We start from the raw sequence: 24,120 nt of genomic DNA, 5'->3' as shown, positions 1-24,120 counted from the left end.
GTATACTGTTTAGGTGAAAGATTTGTTGTAATGGTTTTAATACATGCTTTTGTTTTTAAACAGGTGGTGCTAACCCGAACAATTAGTAACCCCAAGAGAGTCCGGAGTGTGGCACAGAAAGTGGTTTTGCAAATGAATTGCAAGATGGGTGGAGTCCTGTGGTCTGTGAACATCCCTTTGGTAAATTTAGTTTTCTTGATCTGCTCTTCCAGATGCCTCATGACATTGTGAAATTGTTATACAGGGGCTCACAAGGAGGTTTTGAAATTCGGCAAAAATCGCAAGATAAAATATTGTAATATTGTCGCGTTCCCGGGTTGAACACCCCTGGGGAGGGATAGCCGATCGAGCTTTACAAGGCGTTTAATCCAATGGCGGTGTGAATACACGCGGGGGATGTGGGTTAGCGAAACTCTTACCTGTACAGATCCCACCGGACGTCCACCACCCTGGTAATCAATTCAAACCGACACGGAATTATAATGCAAAAATACCAGCTTTATTGAAAGAAATGCCGGTAACGAAATAATGCACGATAAAACTACGATTCCTAATCGAGGGACCCCTCCACACGTCCTCGTAAACAACACAAGTGGAAAAATAACTGGGAAATAAGTGTGTGTGTGTTTGTACGTACGTACGTACACACACACGCTTAGCTCTGGTCCCCTTGATCGGCTCGGATCGTCACAGGCCCCCGCGTCCCTGCACGGGAAAACACACCTTGGCGCGCAGTTTGTGTGTGGGAGCCAGGCCTCGTTCACTCCAGCCGCGCTCGTCCTCGTCATCTGCTTCACACAGCACCGATGTCTCTCAGTGCACCCAGACGACGCACAGCCAACACCGACGAGCCATGGAAAGGACAATGCGGTCGCTCGAACCGGTGAAAGCCATGGACCACTAAGACAAAATGCGCGACTGCGTCCGCCTTCCACGAACACCAGGAAGCTCGAGGGATATACAACTGCTCGTAATGGAGGCCAGCCCGGAGAGAGGGAAAATGTCGGGACCCAAGTCTTTTGTACCCAGGGCTGTTACATCATCTGACGACGTCGAGCCATGCTCCTATCAGCGAGTTCCGTCTCATCGCTCTATGGTACCCTAACAAATCACTGCTCTACAGGGCGTGGCCTCACGGACCTCTGCACTCTTGGTGTTACGATGTGGCGGCTGGCAGCGCCAGCGGTATTGTTCAATGTCCTGTTCCGGTTGTTTTTATTGAATGTTACTGTGCGCCGATTGCTTGCTGGTGGTGTGTTTGTGGTGTCATAAGGAACAAGGGGAAAAGTGCAGAGGCGATTTACATACGGGGAATTTACCATTAATCCCGAACTAATTAACATAACCCCACCCCTCGTCATGGGGACAAAGATACACTTGCACGACATCCGTTCTAACGGATTCCCGACTTATGGTACATCAGGGCTCTTCTTAATCGCGACATTTGGAGCACTCTTTCCTATACTATACAATTCTACCTGGACTAAGGTATTGCATTGCCTACCCCCCATAAACATAACAATATAATCGTTGTCCTTCTTTGTCAACTCACCTGGGCTCCTTTCAGATAATTAAAACAGTTAATCCATGGAAATTCATCTGCCAATCTGCAGTATTTATAATTCAAAAGTGGATTAATTTTCATTAAAATGTGGAACATCGTTTTAATATGGAAACTTTTTGATCAATTTTCCTCCAATCACTTGTTTGTATACATTATTTCTTAACATGATGTGTGCCTTCAAGCAGATTTGAATATTTTTGATACATGTGATGTGGGAACATTATTCTGTCTAACTGGGGTGGAAATTTGTGAAAGCAGATCATTTACTATCAGCAATGGTGCATTTCCTTGACTGCCATACCTTGTGAAACCATATCATTAATCAGACACAATACAGGTGGTTCAATACATGATGTTAACAATACAGTTAATCAGACACAATACAGTTAAAAGAAAAACCTTTTAACAACAGAATTACCCATTGATTTAGACCAGTTAAAAGCATGCTCATGTATATTGTCAAACAGAATTGATTGTGATCTTGAAAATACTAAACTGTTTGTGGTCCTTCATTAATATTTGTGAACTATTATTTTTCATAATGAAATTGGTTACAAATGGGCAGCAAACATTAACAATATAAAATGTCCCAAAGGCCCTGTTCCACAGGCATATATGCAAGAGAGATTAAGGCTACTTGCTCTCAGCCAATAATTTTAAAAACACATTATTTTCAAAATTAAAACGTCATCAATTTGCTTATTTTAGCAATTTTTTTTTTCATTGATCATTATTTATTCATGTGAAGAATTTACTTAATTTTATATGTTGTTTTTATTTTCATTACATTTACACTGAAATGTCAGTCATACCTCCTCTTCTCTGACCTCTTGAAAACAATAAGCTTTCCTCTTGGACATTGCATATTGAGGATAAGTGCCACTGTGTGAGCATATGTATATTTATGCTCATAGCAAAAAGAGCAACAAACTGGAGGGGTCTGTAGGCTTGCTCTCCGTTTGTCTCTCCATCCCACCTGTGGTTTTCCAGACTTTCTTTTCATTCCCTTTAATATATTCAACTGAAACTGGGTGCATGGCTTTAGTGGGATCGGTTACAGAACAAGTTTGCGGTTCGGGGCGTTTTGCTAATTTTTCATGGAGTTATTTATGCCCTTTTGGGTCATGGCATGTAGAGGACATGTATTGAAAAGCATTCCTCCCACTTGTTTCTTCTTCATTCAAATGTGTTCACGTTTTCTGGGTGTAGAGGACCATAATACTGATCTGTACACTCCATGAATATGCATGGTATCGGTGTGGGCCAAAGCTTTAAATCTTGGTGAAACAAAATGGCTGTCTGTAGCGAGCATGAAAATTGGCAACGATGCTAGTCTATAAATGATCACAGACAATCTTAAATTGCCATAAATGCTTTTGATAATGTCCGTGACCACCATTGACCAAGCTTTTACTTGCCTTGTCATCGACCGAATCAGATATATAGCTATCGCTGTGGTATGTTGCACCATCCTACAACGATAAAATGTGGGTGGACTTAACTACCATTAACATGCTTATCGAAGATGTCCCAAGCATGTTAAATTGGATTTAAGTCAGGACATCATGCAGGTCAGTTCAAGCAAGTTGGCTTGTGTTGTGGTGCTGAAGTGCAGCGTTGACCATTATGGTATAGCTATAGATGGTCTTTGTCCTCCAAAAATATTGTTATGAATTTGGGTAGAGGAATATCTAGAGCCAGATAGATCTGTATAGGTATCATGCTTCGTCTGTCGCGATAGGGAATCTACCTTGTACTAAGTTCTGTGGTTAGTCCGGATGTCGGTATAAGCTGTATTGGTGTCCCTGCCACGAGGGAGCGGGACGTGCTAAGTAGTACAGGGATTATGGATAAGATTCCTTTGTTCGTCGTCCCCTCTGTCGCCAAACCTGTGTCCCTTATGACAACGCACCCATTTAAACACTTAGATGGGTCTTTAGTGCACTCATTAAATAATTCCCCTCCCTTACCACAACGACTCCCTGATTTGACAGGCAGGAAGCCAGATCGGGGCACCGCCACATGGGCCGCAGCCAGCCACACCACCAGCTGGGCTAGCAACGAGCCTCGAGCAAGGCTGGGAGCCACGCCCAGGAGGACTGTTGATTGACCAGGGGAGGGGCAAGCAACACCACAGGGCGGGAAGCACTTGGCCAATGGGAGGGCACCAGCGGAGTCGGAACATTCGAGAGACGAGGCTCTGGTTGGGGCAGAGAAAGGAGTGACGTCACACCGAGGTGACAAAAGGACTCGCTCGACGACATTTTGCTTCTCTTCGCGCTGGACCTCGTGTTGGAGATCGGCCCCTTTGGGTCGGAGATCGGCCTCGTGTTGGAGATCGGCGTTGGTGCGGTGCTTGGAGCGAGGCGTGCCGCTGAACAGACGGGGGCCGGGGCGAGCGGGTCGCTCGAGGCCTGGTGGCGTACGAACGGGGCCGGACGGAGCCGCGTTGGTTGATGAACGCACCACTACCGACAGATAAGGATGCACCACATTTCACAAATACATAACGAACGTTTCTTTTATTAATTCAATTCCTTTGTACTGTATCCGAAATCTGTGAGTGGGGACGTCCCGATTCGGCCATTTATTTACCGGCGCGTTGTTTTCCTGTCCCGCTATTCATTGTAAAATAAACCCTTGTATTATTTTCTGTATATACCTGAACCCAGTTTTCCGTGTGATTTATTCAATTTGCAGCGGCATTGGAGATGCCCCGAGAACAGGTAAGACTGCAGGGGTCTTGTGCCGCCCCTCCACCACGCGCAATTTTGTATAGCTTTCTATCCGAGTCCGCCATTGAATTTTCGCCTCGAGAGCTAAGGCCTTCGCGGTAGGCTTCCGTGACTGCCTGATTTTCATCAAAGGCGGCCACACGACAATATGATGGTCCTTGCTGTTGAACCACAAGAGGGACAGCAGGCTTACCTCATCCATGCATCTGAAACCAGTCATTATTACCCCATCTGAATTGACAAGACCATTTATTTGCCCCATTTGAAATGCAACCTATATTGTCAGGCTGCCTCGACCTAACCAACCATGTTGTTTAATGGCGTGATTAGCAAATCACTGCCGACCTCATGATCAGATGTTAGCACATCTACCGTTTAAGTCTAGGCAGAATCTCAACACATCCGTGAAAGCCAAAATGGCATCAATGGTTCACCCTCGAGTTGTGATATTTTATCCTTCACTGCATGTGCTCCCTTTAAGGGGTTCGCAGCACGTATGAATTTCCTCTGAAACCAAAACCAGCCCTCAAACTCGTAATTTATTGGCTATTGGCCATGCATACTAATATCTCAATCCAACATTTCTGCTACAGACTGTTCTTTATTAGTGACTTGTCATGTGCCAAAACTTGACTCATCTCAACCTTGGCCATTCTGTGTTTTTGACAGAAATCACTCATGATTGTGGGAATGGATGTTTTCCATGACACTACAAAAAGAATGTGCTCGGTGGCAGGTGTTGTTGCCAGCTTGAACAGGTGATGCATTGCACTCTTTCAAAATTGCACACACATTCTTTCGGACTGTTTATACATTTCAGCTTGTGTGTGCTTTTTTACTCTAGTCCGTGGGCTGAGTAGGGTTTACATGCACCCCCCCACCCCCCACAACTTAACTTCCTGGGTATGTCCATGTACCCCCCACCCTAGGGGTTAGGAAAAACCATGTTAGCAGAAAAAAAACTATACATACACACACACACACACGCACACACACACGCACACACACACACACACACACACACACACACACACACAGCAAAATGTTTTCACACCTTCCAGCTTCACGCCGTCTCCAAGATCCAACTCAACATTTCCTCCATCTGCAGCTCCCTCTGTGCACACCTTACATTTGAATGTAGCTGCCACACCGGTTAATGACCCTCTCAGACCACTACCTTTTGGATGAACCCACTCAGCGCACATTGTACATTGAATTGCGTTCACTCCGACACCCTTCCTGCACACAGCACATGGCCACTTCCCAGTTCTTTCCACCTCACCACATGCTTTACCACTTGCCATCACCTTCGTCTTTCCTATATTCACCTTCAGACCTTTTGTCTCCATACATTCCTTCCACTTGTTCATCTTTTCCTTCAGTCCATCCATACTTTCTGCAATCAACACCAGATCATCTGCATACAACAACTCCCACGGTAAACCCTCCTTTACGCTCTGAGCCAGCACCTCCATCACAGCTACAAAAAGTAGTGGACTTCGCTCGCCATGTATGTCTGAACCTTGTGAGCGGAATATCTTGAAAAATAAGCGAAGTACCAACGTCTAATCTGGTGTGTGGCTGTATCTAGGCAAAAGGAAGAACGCTATTGAAAATTGGGTCGCCACGTCAAAATCCAAGATGGCCGCCTTGCGTCTTCCACTTTGTCAACTCACATCACTACACCGACGGGGGACCGAGGCGTAACGCTCGTTGACTTTGTGTCACTGTCGCTTGACCCCTGCTCCGAACTTGGACTCGTTATGTCATTGTGATGGACATTACAAATGCAGTTCTACCGTCGTTATGGTCTCATAATCCACCTATTAAAGTTTACATGGAAATGTTACATTGTTGTTATATTTTCCAATTCAGACAAAGTTTTAACAATGCACAGTTTCTTTTTGTGGCTACTATATATGGGAGCGTACGCTGGATCAGCACATCGCTGCATCCTTGGACGACTCCTCAGCACCATCCCAACACACACCACTATGTGCTACGGAATGAGGTGTTATGGAGGCCGGAGTGCAAATACTGCTACCAACCTCCTTGAGAGAGTACCCAGTACCCTGGTACTCATTTTGCCGACCTCAGAAGTATGACAGGCTGAGTCAACCCCACCTGCTATTAATTCAACAGCTGAACGGGATTCAAACTTAGGACCTTGGGATCTCAAGCCCGCCACCCTAACCATAAGGCCAACACCAGATATATTTGAGTCCTTGCAGTGCATCAAGTAGGCGAACATCAGTTTGTCTTCAGTCACAATTTCAATCATCCAAATGATGATTGACGTGATTATGGACCCCTCATACACCTTGCTCGATGAAAGAATCTGCAAATCATGCGAACAGACCAATCAGCCTGCTTCCAATTATCAGCAAAGTCATGGAATCCATCATTGCTTCGGATATCAAATCTTTCCTCTTCTCAAATGGCTTGATCTCTGATCATCAATTTGGTTTCAGACCTCGTCACTCTACTCTGGACATGCTGCTTCTGCTTTCTCAACAATGGGTGGAGGTCTTCAATGCCAAACAGGAAATCAGAGCTGTCTCAGTTGACATATCACGTGCCTTCGATACGGTCTGGCACCCAGCTCTGCTCACCAAACTCTCCTCCTATGAGATCCATGGAAATCTCCACTCATGGCTTGCGGACTTCCTCTCTGGTCGTAGGCAACGTGTGGCCCTGAATGGATTTCTCTCATCTCCTCTTCCTGTTCAGGCTGGAGTTCCCCAAGGTAGTGTTCTGGGCCCTGTGCTTTTTCTGGTCTTCATCAATGATCTCTCTGACTCTCTTGAAAATCCTCTCTATCTCTTTGCTGATGACTCCACTATCTGTCGCTCCATTCCTCATCCCTCCGATCAGCAGTCTGCAGCCTCCTCATTCTCTGCAGACCTGGACAAAATCACAAACTGGTCAAACAAGTGGAACATGTCTTTCAATCCTGACAAATCTCACACTCTTACGATGTCTCTCCAAAAAGACCGACTGGAAAACCCTCCCATCTACTTTCTCAACAATCCTGTCCAAGAAGTTGTCGCTCAAGCTTTTGGGTCTCACTATCTGCCATGATCTTTCCTGGGAAATCCACATTTCAAATCTGGCCTCCAAAGCCAGTCGCCGACTGGTCGTGCGAAGTCCCTCCTTGGCACACCTGAGCTCCTCACCACATACATGGCTTTGATCCGCAGCTCAATGGAATACTGCTCTCCCCTCTGGGCTGGTGCTCCTGCCTCACACCCAGCTCGGCTTCACGCTGTTGAAACCAAAGCGTTCAGAATCATTGGAATCTCCCGCGATGAAGCTAACTCCGAGGGCCTTTCACTCACTCACCGCAGGCAGGTTGGTGGTCTTTCCATCTTCTACTGACTCCTCTCCGTCCTTGCCCCCCCTCTCAACCCCCCCCCCCCAGCTCTCTCTGGGCTCTGTCCCCCAAATATTCCTTCAGGTCGCACAAGATCTGCCTGCAACCCTCTTCTGGTTAAACTGCCAAAATCAAGACTCTCTGCTCACCTTCAATCCTCTTTTCTCCCGCCTCTGGAACAAACTCCCTCACTCTCTTCAATCCCACTCCTCCCTCCAGGTCTTTAAAACAGCTGTTCACCACCATCTCTTATCTTCCCCCATCCAAAACCGTGATCTTTTCTACCCCCGCTAATTTCACCCCAAATCCACTTTTTTGAAATGCCAACTTCTTTCCTGGAAGTCCTCGGTGTCCTTGTGTTTTATACGTCTCCCACCCCCCCCCCCCCCTCCTTCCCACGCCTCCTCCCCCCAACCCCTCTCCCTCCCACACATCTCCCGATGTCCCTGCTCTCAAATGTTGTGTTTGTGTGCTTCCCCTTTTCTCCCCATCTTGTCTACCGCTCCCTCTTTTTATATATTTTGTTTGCCTGTTTGATTTGCTTGTGTGATAAATGTTAGCTCTTTCACGAGCCTCGATTCTGTATTTTAAAAAACCACCTTTAGAGGCCATTTTCCCCACAAAGTGGGGTTTGGCCTTTTTCGGGCACCGTGGTTGTTGTTTTTGTTGGTCCCCTTTTTGAAGCAATGTTTTACGGCCGGATGCCCTTCCTGCCTCCAACCCTTTTTGTCGCCTTTTACGACAAACAGGGAATTACCAGTGAACTGGTACTCAATTAGCCGACCTCGGAAGGATGACAGGCTGAGTCAACCCCCCTGGCGTTAATTCAGCGATCGACCTGGATTCAAACCCAGGATCCTAAGCTGGCACCCTAGCCGCTAGCCCAACACCAGGCTCCAAATTCTGTACACAAAAAAAAAAAAAAAACCGACTCAAATGCAATGCCCTCTCCTCTGGCGAGGGTAATTAGCAACTTGCACTGTTGTAAGTACGACTTGCACAAAGCCAAGAAAGGGTTGATATTAACGCTGCACATGAATGAATTGTATAACAAGAATGACCACAATGTGGTCATGACCTGTGACAAAATCCGACATGCCAATTGGGTAATGCGCTATTAAAAGATGAACTCAACACCTCTCATCTATGTCGGCCTCCACAAAGAACTAGCTGATTTGTCACACAGTCACGGATTGTTTAACCCCCAAATGGAGCCGTTCAAAAATTACGTAACACTCTTTTTGAGGGAGGCTCGTTCCGACGGGCTTGATTAAATTAAACCTTACTAATAATTTTTATTCGACATATGTTTGGAATTTTCGTGGTCCCTCATCGTGAGTAATGCTCTCCCCAAACACAGCCAATGGAAATCTGATGCAACAAACCCGGGCAGTGTATAATCAGCAGAGGCCTGATGTCTTCGGCCCATCAGAAAACCAAGATGTCAGCCATGTTATTTTGTCTGGGTGCCATGGTGGGTGGAGTCAAACCATTGTCTGTCTGGCAGCTTTGGGTGCACATTTCAGAAGTCGACCCCCAACAATAACCACCACAAAAACCATTTGGAGCTCTTGTCAAAAATATAATGCAATATAGCACGCATGAAACCTCAATTTGTGATCACGGGACTGGCAGTCACACCTCCAACAAATGAGAAGGTATTTTGCCGTTAGTTGATATGCTGACCTCTCAACTCCTTCCTTGTCAGCTTTTACACGAGCCGCTGTGTCTGGAAAAGAATTTTCTTTTAACTACAACAACAACATGCATTTTAAGGCCATTTTCCCTGCTAGAGCGGGGGTTAGCCTTGCGGTCCCCATGACAATCTTCTCCATTTGCCCTATTTTCTGCATCTCTCCTTGTTAACCCCCTTGCCCGCATTTCTTCTTCCACCATCTTTAGCCAAGTCTTTTTCGGTCTTCCCCGTCCTCTACTTCCTTCTACATTAATTTCCATCACTCATCTCAACCAGTCACATTCATCCTTCCTCAACACATGACCAAACCATCTCAACCTGTTCCTCTTCACAGCATCAATCACAGGCAATATTCCCATCATCTTTCGCAATTCATCATTTGTCTTCCTCTCTCTCAACGATACTCCGCACATCCATCGAACCATTCGCATTTCCACCCTTTCCAGCCTTCGTTGCTGCTCTACGTTCATTACCCATGTCTCGCTCCCATAAATCATAACACTTCTCACACATGCAGCATACACCTTTCCCTTCAGCTTCAGCGACACTCCCCTCCTCATCAGCACGCCACTCAGTTCCCGAAACTTCTTCCATGCACATCTCACTCGAGCAACCGTTGCCGAGTCTGATCCACCTTCTCCATTCAGCATGTCTCCGAGGTAGCAAAATGTTTTCACACCTTCCAGCTTCACGCCGTCTCCAAGATCCAACTCAACATTTCCTCCATCTGCAGCTCCCTCTGTGCACACCTTACATTTGAATGTAGCTGCCACACTGGTAAATGACCCTCTCAGACCACTACATTTTTGATGAACCCACTCAGCGCACATTGTACATTGAATGGAGTTCACTCCGACACCCTTCCTGCACACAGCACACGGCTACTTCCCAGTTATTTCCACCTCACCACATGCTTTACCACTTGCCATCACCTTCGTCTTTCAGATATTCACCTTCAGACCTTTTGTCTCCATACATTCCTGCCACTTGTTCATCTTTTCCTTCAGTCCATCCATACTTTCCGCAATCAACACCAGATCATCTGCATACAACAACTCCCACGGTAAACCCTCCTTTACGTTCTGTGCCAGCACCTCCATCACAGCTACAAATAGTAGTGGACTTAGTAGCGACCCCTGATGCACTCCCACCTTCACCTCAAACTCACCACTATTCCCGTCCTTCGTCCTGACCGCTGTGCGCGCTCTTTTGTACATTGCCATCACGACTCTGATCAACCATTCCTCCACTCCTAACTTCCTCAATGCCCATGTCAATACTTTGCGTGGAACCCTATCGAATGCTTTCTCCAGATCAACAAACCCAAGAAACAACTTCTTCCTCTTCTCCATGTACTTCTCCTGCAACTGCCTCACAATGAAAAGCGCGTCTGTCGTTCCTCTTCCTGGCATAAATCCAAACTGAATTTCGTCGATCTTCACTTTCTTCCTTATCCTCCTCTCCAACACCCTTTCCAATACCTTCATTCCATGCTCCAATAACTTTATCGCTCGGTACGAGCCACACTCCAGAGAGTCACCTTTCCCCTTGTATAGAGGGACGAGGGTACTCAGTTCCCAATCCACTGGAATGCGGCCTTCTTTCACCACCAGATTACAGATCTCTGTCATTCTCTTCACACCCCAACTTCCTGCTGCCTTCAACATATCTCCCACAACTCCCGTCGGCCCTCCCGCTTTTCCACTCTTCATTGCTTTTATCGCTTCCTCAACTTCCTTCTCAGTTATCTTCTCTGCCGGTCCCAAAACTGGGTTACTCTCTATGTTGCCATCCCATTCATTCTCTGTATTCAACAGCATTTCCATCTTCCTTTAATTCCATCTGGGTCGACAACGATTTGTCCCACTTCATCCTTCAAGCAACTCACCCCCATCACATCACACCTCTCTTTCGCTATCTGCTTTGCAATCCTGAATACTGCTTTCTGACCTGACCCTCTTCCGAATCCAAGCGTTCTCCGAACATTTTCCTACATGCCTCCTGCGCCTTTGCTACCTCTTTCTTTGCAGCCTTCCTGGCTGCCTTATAACTTTCATGCTCTGCTGTTTCTGCTCCCGTACCCTTTGCCTTCTGCCACTCCTTGAACTTCTTCCTCTTCTCGTCAATCCTCTTTCCAACTTCATCATCCCACCACCATGTTTCCGAGTGCCTCGGTGGTCCTTTTGTCCATCCACATACCTCACCAACAGCTCCCAACAGACTAGCTTTCATTGACATCCAACCACTTTCAAGCTCAACCACATCATCCTCTACCCTACTCAGCCTCTCTTTTAATGCCTCCCTTACTGTCACCTCTTTCAACCTCCACACCTTCATTCTCGGTTGGTACTTCACCCGCTGAGCTCTCCTCGCACCTTTCACCCTTATGTCGCAGACAACCAAGTGGTGCTGTGAAACAGCCTCCTCCCCCGGGATCACCGTTGTGTCCCGGAGGTGCCCCATATCTTGCCTACGCACCATCAGGTAGGCAACGGTTGTCGTCGACCCACCTGACGTGTATGTAACAAGCTTATTATCCTCTTTCTGGAACTGAGTATTACAAATCAGCTCCATCAGCAAACTCCAAAATCCTTTCACCTTCTCCATTTCTCACACCATATCCGTAACCCCCATGAACTCCCTCAAAACCATCCATACTCCTTCCCACATGTCCATTCAGGTCTCCTCCCACCACAACAACTTCCTCATCTTTCACGTTTTCCATCAGCTTCTCTATCGCACACCAGAACTTGTCCTTCTCTACATCGCTTCGACCAACCTGCGGAGCATATCCCGAGATGACGTTCACCAAGAGCTTTCCAATCATCATTTTCACCATCATCAACCTATCACTCACTCTAGTCACACTCACCACACTGTCTACAAATTCCTCAGAAAACAGGACACCAACACCATTCACGCCATCCAGGCACCCTTGCCACACAAACTTGTATTTCTGTCCCTGCCTACCCTTCACCATTCTCACACCACTTCCCTTCCATCTCGTCTCCTGCACACAACATATGTCCACTCTTCTTCTGACCAATACTTCCACCACTTCTCCTGATCTCCCTGTCATTGTCCCTACATTCCATGTCCCAAACCTCATAAACCGATCTCCACTTCGGGCTGTACCCTGCCCATATGTACTTGTAATTGTCATGGTTCTCTTTTTGATGCAATGTTTTTATGGCCGGATGCCCTTCCTGACGCCAACCCTCTTAGTCGTCTCTTACGACACGCAGGGATACGGTGTACCTATTCTGACCAGGGTACACACTGGGAAACGTTTAAAACATGGAAATTCGGGGGGGGGGGGGGGGCGGCGTCAGCATCACGGCTGCGGTTTAAACATATTCCAACAATATCCAAACAGAAGCATGAAAAACAATCTTTTAACTCTTGAACAAAATTTTTTTTTGCCTTTGTGCAGTATTTCATCAACATACACAAGTGTTCTACTTGATGTTTGCATGTGACATTTGCACAAACCTTGGCCATAATTGAAGCATCGTGTAATGGTAAAATACTTTGGCTTGCCAATCGTTATAAAAACTGATTTGTGGAATGCTGTTTTGTTCGACGTTGGCCCTGTGAATTCAGAATACGTTATCGGATTTTGGTTTGGCCTGTTTGGCATTACCATTTGAGGATATTGCTCAATGATGCTTTGACCATGTTTACATGTCCTTGCTGTTGGTTTGTCAATTTTTATTTTCCTTTTTGGTTGTGGGCATTTTGTTGTTTCTGCTTTTTTCCTAGGTTATCATTTTAGCATTCCCAACCTTCTTAAAGGCATTTAGTCAACACAGTGTGACAAGCATTCAATTTACATCATACTAGGAGGGAGAGACTGGTAGATCCACCTCTTCCTGAAGGTCGTTAATAAGACAGCTAGGTTTTTACCTACACAAGCAAAGAGCCTATCCTGATGAACAGGAGGAAGAGGGAGCAGGTCTCTGAGTACGTGTCTACCATAGTGCTGCTGTAAAACACAAACACAATGTCTTCTTCCCTCTCGGGGGATAGTGTGGGGTAATTGGTTAGGGGTTAAAAGAGAGAGGTAAAAGATATGGGAATATACGGTTAGGGTTTAGGAATAGGTTAAAATAAAACTGATTGACAGAAAACATTGTGGATGATTGCGTAGTGTGGTTGGTCACCTGGTCCTGGCCTGATCCGGTCTCCGATGAGGGGAGAGAGAACACCAGTGGAGACATCCTTATCCTATCGAACACTAATTTTGACCAAGCCACCCCTTTCCTCCCCCCCCCCCCCACCCCCCCGCCCCAATTGGACGATACATCAGACAACTTGACTGATCTCATATTATAAATGCAGGAAATTATACCAAACTTTATAATGCTAAAACCAAAAAGATTGTGCAAAAGTCTTGTGCTACAGGTATGCAACAGGTACAATCTAAATCATTATCTTCATCACTGTGCTCTCTGTGGTTGATCAACAGCTCCGGTACTCAATGGTTCTCCCGCATCATCAAACATGCAACGCCCACAGAGCTGATTGATGGACTGAAGTTTTGCTTCATTGATGCCATCAAGTCCTATCATGGGGTGAACTTTTTAGCTTTTGCTCATTTGTTTCATGTGCACAAATGGTTTAGGCTTAGGGAATTACTTTGTTTCATGTTCTCTTCTGAGCTAGTAGCTTAGTTGTCCCAGGTTGAAATCCCATGTATTATGTTGATTGTTGATGGGTCAATTCGATACTAATTTCGTTGTAATTCACATTTAAGTATGTTGATGTCTGCAAATAATTGTGTGTGTCCTTCGTATGATTATGTTTATGTGCTTGTCCAGGAGCCTTGAGATCAATGTTGCAATGCAGCTTTCATACAGGTTTTAGTTGCATGGTCCAAAGAGTATATCTATCGCTCCGACCATTCCTTAGCCACAGTTTAGTTGGAGCAAACTAATGCTTAGTTGGCATTATTCTTTTCTCGTGCTTGCAAAGCTCCATTTTCTTTTTCCTTACTTTCCCTGTCTTGCAGATCAACAACGAGTTGCCTGCCAAAATTGTAGTTTACAGGGATGGCGTGTCTGAAGGCCAGCTACAAGTTGTGGAGAACTATGAGGTGCAGCAGATCTACCAAAGCTTTGCCTCATTTGGGGAACACTACATGCCACAAGTTGTTGTCATTGTTGTTCAAAAGCGCATCAACACAACAATCTGCTTGAACCGTGGCATTCCAGAAAATCCACCATCTGGCACTGTGCTAGACCATGGCGTTACAAACCCGAATTGGTAATATTCTGGGCCCAAATCTTTTTACCTTCCCTTTACCCTCCTCCCCCACCCCTTTTTTTCTTCATGTTGTGTGATCTTGATCATCTTCTTTCTTTATTTATTTTCTTTTCTTCGGTTTCACTTTCCCGATTAAAGTAATTTTTAAATGTTGCACCTTAAACTTTGCTTGGCTACAGTAACGTAGATGTTTATGTATTCCAGGTATGACTTCTTCCTGGTATCTCAACACGTTAGACAAGGGACAGTTTCACCAACCCATTATGTTGTCCTGCACAACACCACCAAGCTGTCACCTGACCATCTGCAGAGGTTCTTTTCCAGTCTACACCAACTTTTATAAAATGGAATGTTTTGACTTTTTGTGAAATGCCAAAACGTTGTAGAATATTGAAATGTAGGATCTTAGCAAATTACTGTAACTTAACCAATAAGAAGCATGCCATTTAAATAAAATTTGGTTTCCAAATCTATGCTCATGGAAGATGGAGGAGACAATGGGTAAAAGTCAATGTACTAGCATTGGGGCAACGGGGCGACAGACACAACAAGCAATGTAAAGAACGAACAGGAAAAGGGGAGGGGAGGAGACACTGTAACCAGCGAGTAAGATTTTTGGTTTGGGTTAGGTCAGTATTAAAGATTGCCGACAGGGACTTGTTTATAACTTTATTACAAGGCTCATGGGGAGAGGGGGGGTTAATGAAAAGGGTAGGAACAAAATGAGACAGAGTCTGTGTGTGGATGTGCACAGGTGAGTGCATTAGGGATTGGCAACACATTTGAAAGATTGAAGCAAGGAGGACAGAATAAGGGTGCAAATTAATGCAGGTGTTCAGCCTGCACCGTGGGAAGGTAAACAGGTGAGGAATAGAGGATGACAAAAGATGGTACTATACTTCCAACTTTAATTCCTAGAAGGAATACTGAGGTTGAACAGCCTCTGTAGGCTGCTTCCGCAAAGAGCAGAAAAGAGAAACATACGAGTCGAGGTGGGTGGTAAACTTTGGATATTGGTTGTTTAACTGGAAGAGGCTTACTGGAAGAACATGTGACCTGGAGGAGCTGCAGCAGGTCTGATGGCTGAGAACAAAAGGAGCAAGACTGGGGAAGAACTGTCCAACAAACTTGCCTGCAATGTAAGAGCACTATGGCTTGTGTTTATACCTAGTCACAGCTATTTCAGATCAACAGAGAGTGAGCGATGCAGCTGCTGTTGGCCTATCAGTGGGATGGGATACTATACAACACAATGTGGGGTCACCTGCAAAAAGGAAAAGGGTTTCCCATATCATTGGAGAGGTAATTCATGTAAACGAAGAACAAGACTAGGCCCATTACACTGCCTTGTGCCAGTCCAGCCTCCAATGGGAGAGGATCTTTTTTCTGGGGAGAGGATCTGGGGATCTTTTTTTTAAATCTCAGTGAGGTTCTTCTTTATCATTAGTTTAAAGCGCGGCGGTACGCGCGCTGCTTGCGAGCAAGGAGGAAGCGGACAAGCGGTAACTTATAAGCGTCTTTATTTCAGGAGCTCACTGTAACACTAGCGCGCTCCGGGCTGCGCGCCCCGTGTATATCCTCAGGCCACGCCTACCCCTCGGGCGTGGCCGCCGCCCACTTGGTGCGCGGAATGATGTCACCACGCCAGTGGGCTTTCATGTCCGCCACATGCGCCCCCCCCAGAATTCCCGCGCACCTGGAGGGCCAGTTTGCGGGGCAAACGGATGACCCGGCCGAAGCGCCCCCTGGCGATCGGCGGCGTCCGGGGTGCAGGGATGCCAGGTGGGATGCCCCTGGCTGCCCCTGGGATGGGTGCAGGACCGGGGGGCGGCGGGGCTGGGCGGTGCCGGGGTTCCGCCCGCAGGGGGGCGGCCCCGACGCGGGGGTCGGGCCACTGGCGGTGGATGGTCCACGTCGAGGTGGGCCGGCTTGAGGCGGTCTACAGAAACGCGGTCAGGAGTACCGCCGATGTCCAGGGTGAAGTGCTTCGCCCCGGTCTCCAGCACGCGGAAAGGCCCGTCGTACGGGGGCCGCTGTGGTGTCCGGTGGGCATCGTGGCGGACGAAGACGTACTCCGCCGTGCGAAGCTCCGGGGCGACGTGCGTCGGTGGGTGCCCGTGGCATGCCGTTGGCACCGGGGCGATCCTCTGGGCGGTCTCTTGCAGAGCGGAGCGCTGCTGTGCCGCGGACCATGGTGCCGTGGAGTCGGGGAGGAACTCGCCCGGCACCCGCAGCGGTTGCCCGAAGACCAACTCCGCCGCGGATGCACGCAGGTCCTCCTTGGGCGCCGTCCGGAGGCCCAGCAGGACCCAGGGGAGCCTGTCGACCCAGCCGCCGTCGCGGAGGGTGGCCTGGAGCGCGGCCTTCAATGAGCGGTGAAATCGCTCACACAGGCCGTTAGCCTGGGGGTGGTAGGCCGTGGTTCGGTGCAGCCGGACCCCGAGCCCCTGCGTGACCGCCCCCCAGAGCTCCGAGGTGAACGGGGGGCCGCGGTCGGACGAGATGTCTGAGGGGGTGCCGAACCGGGCGACCCAGGTGGCGATGAAAGCCTGTGCGACGTCCGCCGCCGTCGTCGACGCCAAGGGCACGGCCTCCGGCCACCGGGTGGTGCGGTCCACCATGGTGAGGACGTGGGTGAAACCCCGCGAGGGGGGAAGAGGTCCCACCAGGTCCACGTGGACGTGGTCAAACCGGCGTTCCGGCACCGTGAACGGGGCCAACGGCGCCTGGGTGTGCCGGTGCACCTTGGCGCGCTGGCACGCGAGGCACGTCCTGGCCCAGCCGCGGACGGCCTTCCGGAGGCCATGCCAGACGAACTTGTCGGCGATCAACCTTTGGGAGGCCCTCGCGCCCGGGTGGGACAGGCCGTGGATGGCGTCAAACACCTGGCGCTGCCAGCCTGCGGGCACTATGGGGCGAGGCCGCCCGAGGGAGACGTCGCACAAGAGGGCCGCGCCCGCGCCGTCGAACGGAACGGCACCTCGGTGACGGCCGAGGTGCCGTTCTTGGACGAACCAGAACGGCACCTCGGTGACGCGGAGGCCCGTGACGGCGGTCCGCAAGGCCTGGACGTCGGGGTCAGCGGCCTGGTCCGCTGCCATCCGGGCATAGTCGATGTCGAGGTGGACTGCGTGGGCGACGGCCCGGGAAAGGCAATCCGCCACCGGGTTGTCCTTCCCCGCGACGTGCCGGATGTCCGTCGTGTACTCGGACACGGCCGAGAGGTGACGCTGCTGCCGGGCCGACCACGGCTCGGTGACCTTGCCCATCGCGAAGATCAGCGGCTTGTGGTCGACGAAGGCCGTGAACGCACGGCCCTCGAGCAGATGGCGGAAGTGCCTGACCGCCAAGTGAAGCCCGAGCAACTCGCGGTCGAAGGTACTGTAACGGCGTACGAAGCTGCCGGCTAAAGAACGCCAGCGGTTGCCAAGCTCCACGCACCCATTGCTCGTGCACCGCGCCCACCGCGTAGTCCGAGGCGTCGGTGGTGAGGGCGATCGGTGCATCGGGCGCCGGGTGCGCGAGCATGGTGGCGTTAGCCAAGGCGAGCTTCGTGCCCGTGAACGCCGTGTCCATCTGCTCGGTCCAGGTAACGTCGCCTTTGCCCGGCTTACCTCGGAGAGCTTCGTGCAGGGGGCGCAGGAGCTGGGCGATACGGGGCAGGAACCGATGGTAAAGGTTCACCATGCCGAGGAACTCCTGCAGCCCTCTGATCGTGCAGGGGCGCGGAAACCCCTTCACCGCCTCCACCTTGGCCGGCAGGGGGACGGCTCCGTGCCTGGTGACACGGTGCCCCAGAAAATCGATTACGGCGACGCCGAACCGGCACTTTGCGGGGTTCACAATCGGGCCATGCTGGCCCAGGCGTTCGAAGAGCGTGCGGAGGGTGGCGTAGGTGCTCCTCGCGGGACGCGCTGGCGACGAGGATATCGTCCAGGTAGACGTAGACAAAATCCAAGTCGCGCAGGACGCTGTCCATCAGTTGCTGGAACGCCTGAGCCGCATTCTTCAGACCGAAGGGCATCCGCAGGAACTCGAAGAGTCCGAATGGCGTGATGACCACCGTCTTCGGGACGTCCTCCGGCCTGACGGGGACCTGATGGTAGCCGGGTATGAGGTCCACCTTCGAGAAGAAGGACATGCCCGCCAAACGGGCGGAAAAGTCCTGAATGTGGGGGACGGGGTAGCGGTCGGGAGTGGTGGCGTCATTGAGACGGCGATAGTCCCCGCACGGTCGCCATCCCCCGCCGGGCTTCGGCACGATGTGCAGCGGCGACGCCCAAGCACTCTCCGAGCGCCGAACGATGCCGAGTCGCTCCAGGGTAGCAAACGCCGCTTTTGCCACCGCCAGCTTCGTCGGCTCGAGGCGGCGTGCCCGGGCGTAGACCGGTGGCCCGACGGTGTGGATGTGATGGGCCACCCCGTGCTTGACGGCCCCCGCCGAGAAGGTGGGCCGCGTGAGGGCCGGGAAGCCGGCGAGGAGGCGGGTGAATTCGTCCGCTGCCGGAAGCGTACAGATCAACGTGGCCGGAACCGAACCGTTCGGCAAGCCGCTCGTTGAGCTGCTCGACGAGCTGGGCAGCGCACAAGCGAGCGAGCTGAACGTCTCGGCCTGGACAAGACGTCTGCGCTTTACGTCGACCAGGAGCCCATTAGCGCACAGGAAGTCCGCGCCAAGCAGTGCCATGGGCACGTCGGCGGTGACGAACGTCCATCGGAAAACCTGCCCTCCGAACCGCAGAGAGAGGCAGCGTTTTCCGTACGTACGGATGGGCGTCCCGTTCGCGGCAAGCAGCGCGGGGCCCCCGCCCGCGGCGTGCTTGTCTGACGTACCAGCGGGAACGACACTCACCTGCGCTCCCGTGTCGCACAGGTAACGGCGCCCGGATAAGGTGTCCGTTACGAACAGCAGGCTGCTCGAACGGCCGGCGCTCATCGCCACTATTGAGCGCCGGCCCGGGCGTTTCCCGACCTGTTGAAGGAGCATGGCGGATGACACTGCCGAGCCTCGTGGCCGAACTTGGCGTGGAACCAGCACCAGGTGGTGGAGCTGGAGGAGTGCGGCTGGCTACGCCAGGCCGGTGGAGTTGGCGGGTTTCCCCGCGGTGGCGGTTTTCGCCGCGGCGTTGGGCGGTGCGTGGCGGCGGTCACGAGGTGCCTATCAGCATGCTGTGTAAGCTGATGCTGTGGATCAGCATCATCAGCAGCATCAGCCTCGAGGTCCGTGACGGCCGCACCGACTCTCGCCCGCGTCTCCGAAGCCGCGAAGTACCTGTCCGCCTCGGCCGCCAATGCTCGGGGTTCCGTTAGCACGGTCCCGGCCAACGCGAGGCGAACCTGCGCTGGAAGTTGGCGACGGAAAAGCGCCCGGAATAGAGAACCGGGGGCTTCGTCGCCTAACAGTGACAGCATATGGTCCATTCGGACCGATGGGCGCGTGTCGCCGAACTCGGGGAGATCCAGGAGGCGGTCGGCCCGTGCGTCGTCCGTGAGGCCGAACGTGGCTAGGAGTAGCCGCTTGAGTGCCTCGTACTTGTGGCCGTCCGGGGGTGGCGAAGGACGGACACAACTCGAGCGGCTGTGCCGGGCCCGAGGGAGGCGACGACGTGGCAGTAGCGCGTGTCGTCGCCGGTGAGGCGCCGAAGCTGAAATTGGGCTTCAGCTTGGACGAACCAGACTTCGGCCTGGGCCTCCCAAAATTCGGGAAGTTTAATCGACATTGCGTTGTCGGCCATGGCAATGGCGTCGTGTGTGGAAGGATCGCTCCGGCAGATCCAACGTCGAGGGTCACCAGTAAAGCGCGGCGTTACACACGCTGCTTGCGAGCAAGGAGGAAGCGGACAAGCGGTAACTTATAAGCGTCTTTATTTCAGGAGCTCACTGTAACACTAGCGCGCTCCGGGCTGCGCGCCCCGTGTATATCCTCAGGCCACGCCTACCCCTCGGGCGTGGCCGCCGCCCACTTGGTGCGCGGAATGATGTCACCACGCCAGTGGGCTTTCATGTCCGCCACAAGTTGCTCCAATTATCACTGGTACAATTTCGATGCTCTTCAGCTTCCAAGATCTCTTGACCTCATTTTTGAGGGCCTGGTATTTGGTGATTTTCGTGATTTCTGCATTATTTCGGCCAAAATCGCTGGGTACTGATATCTCAATCATCAATGCTGTCTTTTGCTTTTTGTTCCTGAGTACAATGTCCGGAAGCAATGCTTTGTTTTCTATGTTCATGCTCGATGGAATCATCAGGGCGTACATGAGCATGACGTCCTCATTTTCAATGAATGCCCTTGGTTGGTTCGTGTCTCCATGAGTTTTCTGGTACTGGGATCGTGTGTGTGTGTGTGTGTGTGTGTGTGTGTGTGTGTGTGTGTGTGTGTGTGTGTGTGTGTGTGTGTGTGTGTGTGTGTGTGTGTGTGTGTGTGTGTGTGTGTGTGTGTGTGTGTGTGTGTGTGTGTGTGCGTGCGTGCGTGCGTGCGTGCGTGCGTGCGTGCGTGCGCGCGCGTGTGTGTGGTTTTTTAGTGGAGGAGATGGAAAGAGAGTTTGATGTTAAATGATGTTTGTTTTTTAGAATCCATAGTATGGGACTTAGAGATACATAGTGCATCCATAATACAATCTCAGTGTATCTATAATACAATCCCAGTAAATGTGTGAACAACATGGAGTTTAAGACCTGATGATCTCTAATTCAAAAGTTACATGGATGTTGCACTGCAGACTCACCTACAAGATGACCCACATGTACTACAATTGGCCTGGTACCATTCGAGTGCCGGCACCGTGCAAGTATGCCCACAAGCTTGCCTTTCTGGTGGGACAAAGCTTGCATGAGGCTCCTGCACCTGAACTCGGCAATAAGCTTTTCTTTTTGTAATCTGCGAGACAGTAAGTAGACACCGGAGTTTGCACATTGTTTTACCGTAGATTCCTCTGTTTTATTTGTTAATTTGAAATTTGGAGCAAGTGTGGGTGCTCATTACATTTAAGGGATCTTTGTATTCTTGGTATTAATTGTTCAGTGTGTTTTTAAAAATCGCGGTGGATCTTAGGTTGCTGTTTTTAATGTCGGTGAAATGCTTCGATTGAAGCATCAAGTGGCTGGCTAATGGGGTGTTTTACTGTATGAAGTTAAAACAGGCTGGGAGGCTTTTTTCCTCTTACTAGAACAGCCTTTGACATAAGCTATTTGTACAAATGCCCAAACATGTTGTCTTTTTTTTCTGACACTTCATCTTCAATTCCCACTGACATTCTGCCAATCAAGAGGTATGGTCAGGAGCCGAGCCCACAGCTTTCTTTCCAAAAAGAATGTTGTTCCTTAAATTAAAGAAAGAATGTGAACAGATTAAATAAAAGAGCATAACATTGCAATAAAGAACATGATTAAGTCTATAAAAAAAATAGGGGCAATACCCCTGGGCGTTCACCTGGTAGAATTAAAGCAGTACACTACACTGACTAACAACAACAACAACAGGCATTTTAAGGCCATTTTCCCTGCAAGAGCGGGGGTTAGCCTTGCGGTCCCCATGACAATCTTCTCCATTTTGCCCTATTTTCTGCATCTCTCCTTGTTAACCCCCTTGCCCGCATTTCTTCTTCCACCATCTTTAGCCAAGTCTTTCTCGGTCTTCCCTGTCTTCTACTTCCTTCGACATTCATTTCCATCACTCTTCTCAACCAGTCACTTTCATCCTTCCTCAACACATGACCAAACCATCTCAACCTGTTCTCTTCACAGCATCAATCACAGGCTCTATTCCCATCATCTTTCATCATTTGTCTTCCTCTCTCTCAACGATACTCCGCACATCCACCGAACCATTCGCATTTCCACCCTTTCCAGCCTTCGTTGCTGCTCTACGTTCATTACCCATGTCTCGCTCCCATAAAGCATAACACTTCTCACACATACAGCATACACCTTTTCCTTCAGCTTCAACGACATTCCCCTCCTCGTCAGCATGCCACTTAGTTCCCGAAACTTCTTCCATGCACATCTCACTCTAGCAACCGTTGCCGAGTCTGATCCACCTTCTCCATTCAGCATGTCTCCTAGGTAACAAAATGTTTTCACACCTTCCAGCTTCACGCCGTCTCCAAGATCCAACTCAACATTTCCTCTATCTGCAGCTCCCTCTGTGCACACCTTACACTTGAATGTAGCTGCCACACTGGTTAATGACCCTCTCAAGCCACTACATTTTTGATGAACCCACTCAGCACACATTGTACATTGAATGGAATTCACTCCGACACCCTTCCTGCACACAGCACACGGCCACTTCCTAGTTCTTTCCACCTCACCACATGCTTTACCACTTGCCATCACCTTCGTTTTTCCGATATTCACCTTCAGACCTTTTGTCTCCATACATTCCTTCCATTTGTTCATCTTCTCCTTCATTCCATCCATACTTTCTGCAATTAACACCAGATCATCTGCATACAACAACTCCCATGGTAAACCCTCCTTTACGTTCTGAGCCAGCACTTCCATCACAGCTACAAATAGTAGTGGACTTAGTACCGACCCCTGATGCACTCCCACCTTCACCTCAAACTCACCACTGTTCCCGTCCTTCGTCCTTACAGCTGTGCGCGCTCTTTTGTCCATTGCCATCACCACTCTGATCAGCCATTCCTCCACTCCTAACTTCCTCAATGCCCATGTCACTACTTTTTTTTTTCTTTTTTTTTTGGGATACAGAGTCGAGGCTCGTGAAAGAGCTAACATTTATCAAACAAACAAATCAAACAAACAAGCAAACAAAGTATATAAAAAGGGGAGCGGTCGACAAGATGGGGAGAGAAGGGGAGGAAGCACACAAACACAACATTTGAGAGCAGGGACATCTGGAGATGTGTGGGAGGGGGAGAGGGCCTGGGGGGAGGCAGGATAGGTATAAAACGCAAGGACACCAAGGACTTCCAGGAAAGAAGTCGGCACCTCAAAAAAGTGGATTTGGGGTGAAATTAGCGGGGGTAGAAAAGATCAAGGTTTTGGATTGGGGAAGATAAGAGATGGTGGTGAACAGCCGTTTTAAAGACCTGGAGGGAGGAGTGGGATTGAAGAGAGTGAGGGAGTTTGTTCCAGAGGTGGGAGAATAGAGGAATAGAGGAATGAAGGAGTGAAGGTGAGCAGAGAGTCTTGATTTTGGCAGTTTAACCATAAGAGGGTTGCAGGCAGATCTTGTGCGACCTGTAGGAATATTTGGGGGACAGAGCCCAGAGAGAGCTGGGGGAGCAAGGCCGGAGAGTCTGTAGAAGACGGAAAGACCACCAACCTGCCTGCGGTGAGTAAGTGAAAGGCCCTCGGAGATGGCGTCATCGCGGGAGATTCCAATGATTCTGAACGCTTTGGTTTCAACAGCGTGAAGACAAGCTAGGTGTGAGGCAGGAGCACCAGCCCAGAGGGGAGAGCAGTACTCCATTGAGCTGCAGATGAAAGCCTTGTATGTGGTGAGGAGCTCAGGTGTGCCAAG

General features: G+C 49.8%; 2 protein-coding genes across 2 annotated transcripts in view; one reads left to right on the top strand and one right to left on the bottom strand.

Annotated features, from left to right (window-relative positions):
* PIWIL2 (piwi like RNA-mediated gene silencing 2) overlaps positions 1-21,545 on the top strand; it is a 171,794-nt gene extending 150,249 nt beyond the window's left edge. Inside the window, exons 14-19 of the mRNA XM_078782829.1 lie at positions 64-180; positions 4,969-5,057; positions 13,837-13,942; positions 14,380-14,633; positions 14,838-14,945; positions 21,353-21,545. Coding sequence (XP_078638955.1) covers positions 64-180; positions 4,969-5,057; positions 13,837-13,942; positions 14,380-14,633; positions 14,838-14,945; positions 21,353-21,509 — 831 coding nt within the window. The 3' untranslated portion in view covers positions 21,510-21,545. The remainder of the gene's footprint in view (positions 1-63; positions 181-4,968; positions 5,058-13,836; positions 13,943-14,379; positions 14,634-14,837; positions 14,946-21,352) is intronic.
* Positions 1-24,120, bottom strand: part of LOC144893281 (uncharacterized) — a 1,021,022-nt gene that overhangs the window by 533,147 nt on the left and 463,755 nt on the right. The window lies entirely within an intron of this gene.

This window comes from Myxine glutinosa, chromosome 8, assembly GCF_964187855.1.
Source record: "Myxine glutinosa chromosome 8, kmMyxGlut1.1, whole genome shotgun sequence".
Taxonomy (NCBI): Eukaryota; Metazoa; Chordata; class Myxini; order Myxiniformes; family Myxinidae; genus Myxine; species Myxine glutinosa.
This window is presented reverse-complemented; position numbering and strand designations above follow the sequence as displayed.